The sequence below is a fragment of the Mandrillus leucophaeus genome, unplaced genomic scaffold (genome assembly GCF_000951045.1).
Source record: "Mandrillus leucophaeus isolate KB7577 unplaced genomic scaffold, Mleu.le_1.0 Scaffold97, whole genome shotgun sequence".
NCBI lineage: Eukaryota > Metazoa > Chordata > Mammalia > Primates > Cercopithecidae > Mandrillus > Mandrillus leucophaeus.
Genome location: NW_012110585.1, coordinates 3235142 through 3245650, shown reverse-complemented (window position 1 = coordinate 3245650; position 10509 = coordinate 3235142). Strand labels below are relative to the sequence as shown.

General features: G+C 43.3%; 1 protein-coding gene across 2 annotated transcripts in view; it reads left to right on the top strand.

The window, feature by feature from the left end:
- Nucleotides 1–2863: 2863 nt before the first annotated feature.
- Nucleotides 2864–10509, top strand: part of PINX1 (PIN2/TERF1 interacting, telomerase inhibitor 1) — a 74853-nt gene continuing 67207 nt past the window's right edge. Inside the window, exons 1-3 of one of the 2 annotated variants that reach the window (XM_011970742.1) lie at nt 2864–3019; nt 7953–8062; nt 9519–9611. In XM_011970742.1, the coding sequence (XP_011826132.1) occupies nt 3001–3019; nt 7953–8062; nt 9519–9611 (222 nt within the window). In that variant the 5' untranslated portion in view covers nt 2864–3000. Of the gene's footprint in view, nt 3050–7952; nt 8063–9518; nt 9612–10509 lie in introns of both variants that reach the window. The other variant, XM_011970741.1, reaches the window with a different exon arrangement.

Here is a 10509-nt window from a genome sequence, read left to right as displayed (position 1 = left end):
CAGATATTTGCAGAAGGGTCTCCTCAAGTCTTCAAATGAAGATATAGCAGCACTTGCACTAGAGGAAACTAGTGGGAAAGAACCACCAGAGACAAGCAGGCAGAACAATCCCCAGAGCTTGCACAGAGCCAAAAGCAATTTGTGTATCCCCAGTGGAAATAATTTCTAAACACATAGAGCATCAAGCAGAATCTTCGATAGGGTGCTGCTTTAATAGTGGGACCAGATTATAACTAAACTTAAAGACTATTGTGGGCCCATTTAGCAAAGCTTACACAAAAGGCTTGCAAAGGCCACATTTTCCCCAAGGGGAATGTATCCCAGAACAAAATATTTAAAAGAATACAAAAGCCTTCAGCCCCCAATAAAGTAACACTCACAATGTCAGATGTAAAATAAAAAGGTTACCAGTGTGAAAGATGCAGGAAAATGTGACTCACTTCCGGAAGAAAAATGTACCAAAAAAAAAAAAAGCATTAGGAAGATCAAACAATAACCCATAACCTTACCAACTAGAAATGGTTTTCAGTTAAGAATTAGAGTATTACCTTTTAGACTTTAATATGTATTTTTTAATTACTGATATTAAATGAACTATGAATGATCAAACCATTGGTACAACTTGGTGTCCTAGAGATTTTTTTCCTCTTTATGTATCTTAAGCACTTTCTTATGTGTATTTCGCTTTTCTGCTTGTAAGAACCAACACTCACTTGGCTTACCTTATGTAATGGGAAGTATATTAGAAGTATGAAAAGGAAATATGATTCTCAGCTAAATGAACCAAGGGAGGAAGAAAGACAAATAATTGGACCTCACAGGGAGTGAAGGACCAAGAGTGCAGCCAGGCTCTGAAGGCAAGTTCGCTGGGGCCCCAGGGCCTCTCCTGCGCCTCAGCAGAAGCTGTTAGTGAGTAAGTGTTCCCTCTGATGCCCTGCCTTTGGGAGACCTACCCCTCATTATCTCAGTCTTCTTCTCTTTGTACATCTTCTGGCTTTTTCTGTTGTACAGAATGGCTTCTGTCCTGGATCACTCAAATCTGTCCTACATGCTGATTAGTGTTGCCTATTCTAGAATTTCATATAAATGGAATCATATACCATGTACTTCTTTCACTGAGCATCATGTTTTTGAAATTAATTCAGGGGCCCGCAAAAGTTTTCTTAAAGGATCAGACAGTAAATATATTACGTTTTGGGGGGTGGCCAAACCTAGTCTCTCCCAAGTACTTAGTTCTGCTGGTGTAGCCAGAAGATTTAAAATACAAACAAGATTCTGTAATTTTTTTAAAATCCCAAACTTAATAATATTCTTTTTCAGTAGATGATCTCCATTAATATTTCATAGCCATACAGAATGCTGGGGTTGAAACAAAATTTGGAAACCATCCTGCATTCACCAAAAGACAGAGTCCCTCCTACTATATTCCTCTGTGGCCTCTGAGCATTTCCAGGAGACACCTCATTGTAACACAAGATCCAATGATAACTCAACCATTTACCACCTGAACCATGGCAACAGGCCATAAATGTCTGCCTCAATCTTCCTGACCATCTTAGAGACAAAATCACCTTTCTGAAATAATACACCAACACAGGAGGTGCTTGAAATACACTGATTTCCCGACCAATTCAGTGTCCTTCATTCTATGTATCTACCTTCCACTCTCTCTGGCATAATCAAATAGATCTGCCAATTATCCTGAGATTTTTGTGATCCTGCCTACCTGAGTCCAACGCCCTACTTTTTACCTTGTTCCCTATGTCACAATGTCACAGCTTCCCTGCCTTGCCTGGGAAGATTCCATTCACTTGCCTCCCCTCACCCCCCGAGTATTCACTGATAGCTATAAGCATCCTTTTGTGTTTCTTCTAACTTTTATGAAACTAGAGTTTACCTTTTTCGTACAGATTCCTAAAGGGAGAATTTCATTGTAAACAAGAATCTAGTCCTTCAATTGCTTTTCTTGGCGTCTGAGTTGTCTCTTTTTACCTTCCTTTTATGTAGGAAAGGCTTCTGTGTGCACTGTCACCTGAAGTTTACCGGAGAGTCACTCATCCAAAAACATGTGTTTACCATACTTAAAAGTGTTATCGCTAGGATCTTATTAGAACTCCCCTGGAGACAGGGACACTTTAATTAAATGTTGCAAACATCTATGGAGCCTTACCATACTCACATTATTTTGCGAGGTGCTGGTACGAATACAGAAATGGATATGATAAAGGCAACGTTCCAGTGTGTGCACTGTGGTGGAGAAAATAAATAAAATCTTTGCCTTGTTGAAGGCATCCCATTAATTAAAGAGATAACATTTTCCCCAGAACTAGTTACCTGTTTAAGTTTGGGTCCCACACAAAAACCGATAAATAGACAGCAGATCTATCTTCTGGTATCTAATATCTATCTATCATATCCCTCCCTCCCTCCCTCCCTCCCTCCCTCCATCCCTCCTCCCCTCCAGCCAAGTTTTTCAAACTCCTTGTCCATACAACATTGATGACCCTAACTTCAGCTCTTTACACATTTCTTTTCCCCGTGAGGCTGAGCTGCTTGAGGGCAGGTCACGTCTTTCCACTACCCTCCTCGCCGGTACCTACGGCTTCCTGATGGAGACCTTACAGGTAACCCACGTGAGCGCGTACTCCGCGGCAGACACGCCCAGGCGGGCTTTATTCACATCCAATCACTTAGTACGCACACTCCCTCCAGCCAATGAGCGAATACGTACTCCTTCTCCACCTCCCGCCGGGCGGCCACCGCCCCCTCAGTCTCCGGTCGTCCCGTCACCGCCCCAGGTTGCCCCGCCCTGCTCCGCCCTCTCACCGCCGCGTGCTCGGGGAGTGAGTCGCGCGCCACTGACGTCACCAGCACGCGCCCCGTCTGCTGCAGTCAGCCTGCGAGGGAGTTACGCTGGTCCTGATTCTCCTGGAGTCTCCTGCCCGCCCAGTGGCCGCAGTCACCCAGGTCCAGAGGCCGCGGTATCACAGGCTCTCCGACATGTCTATGCTGGCTGAGCGTGAGTGTCCGAAGCAGAGGCCCGACCCGGGCGCGTCGGTGAAGATGCTGGGTGACCCGCCCGGCAGTCCCGAGTGACTGGGAGCGCGGGTTCCAGGCGCGCCTGGCGCATGGGGTCGGGGGACCGGGGAGCCGAGCCTGGCTCTGCTTGTCCTGCTCGCCGCAGAGCTCCCCGAAAGTTGGCCGCGGGTCTGCTAGTGAGAAAGACCGCGAGTGTCTCCCGGAGACGCCTTCCTCACAGTCACCCTGGGGCGCGCGCGAAGTGGGTCAGAACACCGGGTCCCGCGACTGGCCCCGCCGCCGCCCTTTGTGGGGACCCGGACTGGTTGCTTCACTGCCCCCGGACCTCAGCTTCCTCAGGTTAAAAAGAGAAGGTTGAGCAGAAGGATCACTTCAAACTGTAATCACATTGTCCAAGATGTCTTGGACCCAGAAAAAGAAAAGCAAAGGAGTTAGAAGTCTCAAATATGGGACGTCAGCCACTTAGCGGGGGAGTGCAGGGCTAATGCGTAATTCTAAATGAGATCGGCGTTTTTGATCTTGTTGGCCACAGCGCCCGGTCCTGCCTGTTTACCTTTGACATTTACCTTCACTTTGTGGAGCAGGTGAAACCCCTGTTTCTGGAGAGGCTGCTGAACTTCTGAATTGTGCCTGCAGCTAAGGTCGCTTGCCACCAGATGGCAGTCGTGCTTTGATCCTGAAAAGCGGGTCCTTCTTGTGAGTTGTATAGTGAGCAATGAACAGGAACAGCTTATTTAACAGATCAACCAGACCAGCACAGCGATTTTGTGAAATAAATGCTGTTAGCACTCTCTTTTCTAAGAGGATGGAGGACTAGGAGCACAAAACAAAATGGGTCAGTCACCATCCCGGTTTTACAGGGGCAGAAATTGACGTTCAAAGGAAAATAATTTGCCCCTAGTCACTGAGCTAGAAAATGGCAAAATTGATCGTTATCTCTGTATCTTTATATTCTTGCCAGTAAGACCAGCGGAGACCCATAGAAATGAGTATGTTTTAGACTGAACCCGTGGGTTCTATTTTTTCACCAGTAAAAAATCAGGAGTCAGGGTTAGAGCCTAGATAGCTCAGATCTCTTCTGGTTTTCGTATTTGATGTTTGCTCAATTCAGCATGCACTTGGCGACTTTGGCCCTAATTCTGCTATTCATTTATGTCTGTTCCTTTGATCGGTGTTTGTGAGGCCACTAAAATCTTCTCTTACTATCTTTATCTCCAGGTGGCCTTAAATCAATGAGATGGTGAACATGAACATAGTTGGAAAAATCTGTAGAGGTGTAAAATGCTATTTGTAGACATCCGTAATTCAGATTGCATGATTTCAAGAGAGTGTTTTCAGTTCTCCTTTCCCAACGTTATTCCAAATTGTCAAATCTTTGTCATTATAATATGTAACCTTTTGTGTTTTTTTTTTCTCCATAATTTGCCAAATGGGTATAGCATCTTCTGTAATTAGATATTTAGGATTGGTGTTGTTAAGAAGAAAAACCTTAAACAAATTAAACAGTTTGATTGAGCAAAGAATGATTCAAGGACTAGGCAACCTTCAGAACTAGAACAGGTTATAAGAACTCCAAGCCTATGCTGTCAGGCAGTGTTTATGGACAGTAAACGTAAGTGAGGTACAGAGACAACTTGGTTAGGGTTACCGCTCTGATTTGCCTTATTTGAATCAGCTGGCTGCCTGTGATTGATGCTCAGCTGCTGTAAAGGATTGAGACTCAGTTATATGTTACAAGAGTGTACTCCTACGATAGGCTTTCGCTTCGCTTAAGTTCTAACGTACGTTGTAGTTCCTTACGTAAGGACTCAAGTACGGAGGCCTCCTCAGGCCAAATTTAGTGTAATAATTCGCTCCTTCTGATCAGCCTCTGAATTTTGAGAGATTGTTTAAAACTTCTGCTCCTAGCTCTTGGGAGTCAACACGCCCTTTAGAGTAAATGGGATCCTAGCATAAGTCATGTGGCATTGAGCTGTTGTGTGGATGGTTTTTATTGGATTTGCCCAAAAGTATCCCGACAGATCCATTTACAGTTAGATCTCCACATAGGAGTAGCTGCTAGAGGATGGTTAAATACATCCCAAATAGTGATTCTGCAGGTTCAGGGCATTCTACCTGAAGTCCAGCGCCATGCTGTAAACACTGCTATTCCAGATCGTGTCAAGGGTCCTCAAGATCATCCCGAGATTCAGCGATGTGCTGGGGGATTCAGGCACAGGACTCAGCATGTAGTCGCACTCACTGCTAAGATTATTATAGCAAAAGGATGCAGAACAAAGCTGGCAGAAGGAAAAGATGCATGGGACAAAGTCCAGAGTAAGGCAGGCATCAAGCTTCCAGAGCCCTCCCCCAGGGAGTCACACATGACACGCTTAATTCCTCCAGTAGTGAGTTCTGACAGCAAATGTGGAATGTTGCCCACCAGGCAAGCTAGTGAGAGACTCAGTGCCAGGGATTTCCTGGGGGCTGGGCACATAGACACCCTCTACCTGGCAGGCACCAAAATTCCAGGCTCCTAGAAGGAAAGCAGGCATTCAGCATAAACCGTATCATTTGTGTAAACAGGAACAATGAGCCACTCTTATCAGTTCTGCGAATGGTAGGAACCCTTGGGTTCCCTGTTATAAACAGGCCTTTCAAAGGATAGCAGTCAGGCCTGCTGTGTTAGTGAACAAAGCTGCGATCTGAGCACAGAACAGACTGTGGCATGAGAATTACAAAGGACATGTAAAAGATGAGCCAATTGGAAGAGCTCGGAGGCAGTCTTTTCCTTACCATGATTTTCCACACCTGGAAACTTGCGTGGCATTAGAGCCGGGAAGTGTTCCAGGGAAGCAGGGTTCTGGTCAAGTAAGTCTGGGAAGCAGGCAGGCCTGCTCTGGCCTCCCCTAAGAGGATCTGCACATTTGCATAGTAAAGTTTCCAGGAGATTCTTCAGTATTTTGTTTAACCCAGTGTTACTCATTTTCAATGGGAAACTGCCCCCCTTCCCTTTTAGCATCCTTGTTTGGAAACACTGGTGTGATCCCATTGATTGAAGCTAACTGCCATTTCCCCAGGGGAGAGGAACTGACCTCGAATAGCTAATCTCTCGTGTAGGCATTATCGTTTGTTTTATGTAAGTATGTAACATGAAGTGTGTGCAGTTCTTATTGCAGAGTGTGAGCTTATTCTCAAAACTGTCTCCTTCATACAAACCCTCGTCAAAGAACCCTGGCAAGCACTGCATAGACACATGAACTCTGACACCCTGATGCCAGCTTGCATATAGAATACTGGCTAACAGGCTTCTCTCTGGTGTGTTGTTCCTTAGCAGAGGCAGTGTTATGCTGAGTATTTGCCAAGATAAGTGAAGTGGTAACTTAGATGGAACATTTTTGGGTCACCTTTTTTTTTTCCTGCAAAACACTACAAATTCGAGCCCAGCTTGTTTTGCTTTGTTAGGTGGCCTTTTTTCTGCCTGTGTATTTGTAAAGGGTTTCCTATTTTTGCTGGAGGGTGCATAGTTATGGGCCTCTATTGATTCTATGTGTGGCACAGTGAGCCCCTTTGCCAGGGGGTCGTGTTATTTTTTAATTATGTGATGAGATGGGCCAGGTAGGAGGGGTTGTGTGGATGGTTAGACAATGTGCTTACATTGATGTGGCAGATAAACGGTAATGATACCTCCAAATTTCTCATTTGGCCACAGTCTACTTTTGGGTTTCATATTCTTGTTCTTTGAACCTTTGGAGTTCTTTATTTTTGCCATAATTTTCCTTAAAACTACAGTGATAAACTTGAGTTCATAATGATCAGTAGTTTATATGCATTAAAAAAAGTTGCTTTGATGAGATTCAAAGCAGTTCCCTTAATTCAGTTATACTCCTTCCTTCCTTTTTCCCTCTCCCTCTTCTTTCCTCCTTTCTTCCCTCTTTCCATTCTTCATTTTTATTCATTTATTCCATTCACATATTTATTGAGTGCCTGCTGTGGGCAGTGATTTTTTTATTTCTTGCAATGAAGCCTCAGAAAAAAGACATGAATATGAGCCCTAAGGACATGATGGTCTAATGGGAAACCTGAAAGGTGGATGTAAATAGCTCTAATACAGTAGATGTTAAGGAACAGGTAAGTTATTCTAGAAGTTCAAAGGGGAGTCAGAGGGCTTCAGGGCATCTCTGTGAGAGGGATGGAGTTGTTATTTTCTGTAGGTCATATGTGTGGAGGGTACAGTTGACTCTCCCCAAGAGTGTAATGACTATTCTATGTTGCGGATTAAGAATATAAGCTTTGAAGTCAGTAGGACCAAGGTTGGTTTAAAGGGTCTGGGTTTTGCTTGGGGATGTTGGGCAAATTTGTTTCTCTAAGCCTCAGATTTTCATATCTGCCAGTGATGATGGTACTATCCACCCTTGTTGGGTTACTGTGAATCTTTATTATGTACAGCGTTTGGAGCAAGTCTCAGGTTGAACAATTGGCATTTATTATTTTAAGTGCATCCTTGGTATTGCATATTATTTTGTATGTAGTAACGCATGGCAGTGGAAGCTGTAACTGCTGCCACTACCACTGCTGATGGTGATGAGGACGCTGGTGTCCACAGGGGCTTTCAGTTGTACTGATGGTGGAGTATGGAAGGCGCAGCTCCAGTGTGTTGAGTATTTGCTTTGCCACATTATGAGGGAATATTTCCATTTTAATCTTAAGAGGTCAACTTATATGTCTAGAATGTACATTTATTAGGGAAACCAGGATAAATGATCCAGTCTGTTAACATTCTATTGAGGGTTGAATTAATTTCTGTATTGTAATGTATGTCATATTTTACAAACATACATAAAATACACAAAGTTATGCATGTATATGTTTGTGTGGTATTTTCCAGGTCTGAAAGGTAGTGCATTGCTGATGAGATGCTTTTTCGTTTCTAGGTCGGCGGAAGCAGAAGTGGGCTGTGGATCCTCAGAACACTGCCTGGAGTAATGACGATTCCAAGTTTGGCCAGAGGATGCTAGAGAAGATGGGGTGGTCTAAAGGAAAGGTATTTTGGAGAAAAGCAGAAAAAATCTGAGCTATGAAAAGAGATTAGAAATTAGGGGAAAACTTCCTTCTTAGGAGACTGGAAGAAACTTATGCTTTGGATCAGTAAGTGATTTTGATCCAAAATCAAAAATTGTTGTGACCTTATGATAAGTTAGGATTGAACATAAGTGTCAACTGTCTATCATTTAAGCTGCCATGCTTAGCATCTTTTGTAGATTGTGAAACTAGGGCTACACGCTTTTTTCCCTTTCCATTTGTTCGTGACTCCAGTAGAGCTTCTGCTGATATCTCTACACTTAAATGGTTCTCGTTGAGGTTGTTAGTGATCTTTAAGTGCCAGTCCAGTGGGGCCTTGTTTTGTTCTCATATTATTTCACTCCTCAGTGGTGCTGGATGTAATTGACTACTCTCTTTGAAATACTTCTGTCTTGGCCTCCACAGTACTATTGTCTCTTCTGTTCTTCCTTTTAACCTCACTTGCCACTCCTAAATTCATTGCTGTCTGTTCTTTCTGTAGACTTTTGATTATTAGAGCTCCTTGAGGCTGAACCTCAGGCCCTCTTTTGCACTCTGCTCCGGTGATCTCATTCATTCCCTTGCAACACTTTGGATTAGCTAAAGTCTGGGAACTGTCATTTTTCTGTATCTAGTCCAGTTCTGTCCTCTGAGCTCTAGATTTGTAAATTCAGTAGCCTACTTGATATTTCCTCTTGAGTAAGCATCTCAAGGGTATCATTTCTATTATAAAACTCTTGATTCCCCCAAATATATTTTTTCCCAAGTTTTCCCCATTTTTCATACGTGGTACCATCTGCCACTTACACAAACCAGAAACCTGAGAGTCATGCGTGGTTCCTCCACCCTCTCACCTCCTGCACCCCCAGTCATCATTCTTCTCCATGCAGGGCAGTGCTCTGCTTCAGCCACTGTCATCAGTTGCACTCATTGACTCCTTAGACTCTCAACTGCCTCCCTTCCTCCCTCCTTTTTCTCTTCTGGCCCATTTGCTATACAGCAGCCAGAATGATCTTTTAAAATATGGAAATTAGATCATGTCATTCTTAAAAGACCAGTGGTTTTCCATTGTGTTTAAAATAAAATCCAAATTCCTCCCATAGGTTATGTGAGATCTAGCCCCTCCGTCATCCTATTTCCTTCATTCCTTCATTTGCGGAAGCCACCCGGGTGCCTGTGAGGTTTCCCAGTACACTGAGTGTTTCCCACCCAGGGTCTTTGCACTTGATCTTCCCTTACCTGGAAAATCTTACAGATGAGTGCTGATTGATACAGAGGACTTAGAGTCCTGCCCCGTGTTGTTTTGTGAAAGTATTTAATGGAGAGAATCATCCACTCAGAACACCTGCCATGGGCATCTGTGAGTTTTGTAGCAGTGCTCTGCTTCTGAGTATCAGTGAGAGGCATGTTCTAACTCTCTTTGTGTTTAATCTCCACAGGGTTTAGGGGCTCAGGAGCAAGGAGCTACAGATCATATTAAAGTTCAAGTGAAAAATAACCACCTGGGACTCGGAGCTACCATCAATAATGAAGTGAGCAGCAGTGTGCCTCCTGGGTGTCTTTGCATAATTGACTTTAGTCTTGTAAATGTAAAAATTTTAGTCCAGTCAGTTGATTGATTCATCCGTTTCTGACTGTTGGTGCAGCATTTCATTTTATTCACATTTCCTCTTGAACACTGACACTTTGAATGCGTGGCACTGTCATTCGAAGTCCGTGGCCTACCGTGCTTTTCATTTTTAGTATCATTGTTCCCTTTTGCAAAGTATCTAAACTGGAAGTTTTCTTCCTCAGTTTTTGCAGCCAGCAGAATCCGGTAGGAAATCTGGAGAATTACTTTAGGTAAATTGAATTACTTCGGTTAGTTCAGTATCTCTGAGTAGTGGATTGGCGGAGCTAAAATTTTTAGCCACTGAAGAAAGAGTTTATATAAGGTTGATTTCAAATGTAGTTGTTGAGGGATAGATGACACAGATATACTTACTTTCTTAGAAGAAGCATTGCCCAGTAAACCTATTCCATACTGCTTTACCTTAAGTATTCTTAAAAATGCATAAGAATGTGAGTAAGGCAGATGCCCACATTGAAACCCTGCTTCCCACTGGTTTGGGAGATCTTCATTCTCTCATAAAATAATGAACTTATTAGGTAACCACCTCACAAATGGATGCTCATTGATTCAGGGGACTTGAGGTCCTTCCTCCTCCCCTTCCTCAGAGTTTTGTAAAATAGGAGTTGATGCAAGTAATTAGAATATTTTAATTTCTACTGAGCAAAGAAGAACATTTCTGTGTCTCTCATGGTTCTTGTCCTTTGAGCTATGGAATTTCCCCTAGTGAGAAAAAAACAGTAATTTTGTTGTGTTTTACTTTAACATTTAGCACACACGTTGCCTGTTGATTCTTTACTATAGATTGACTTGATTGACAG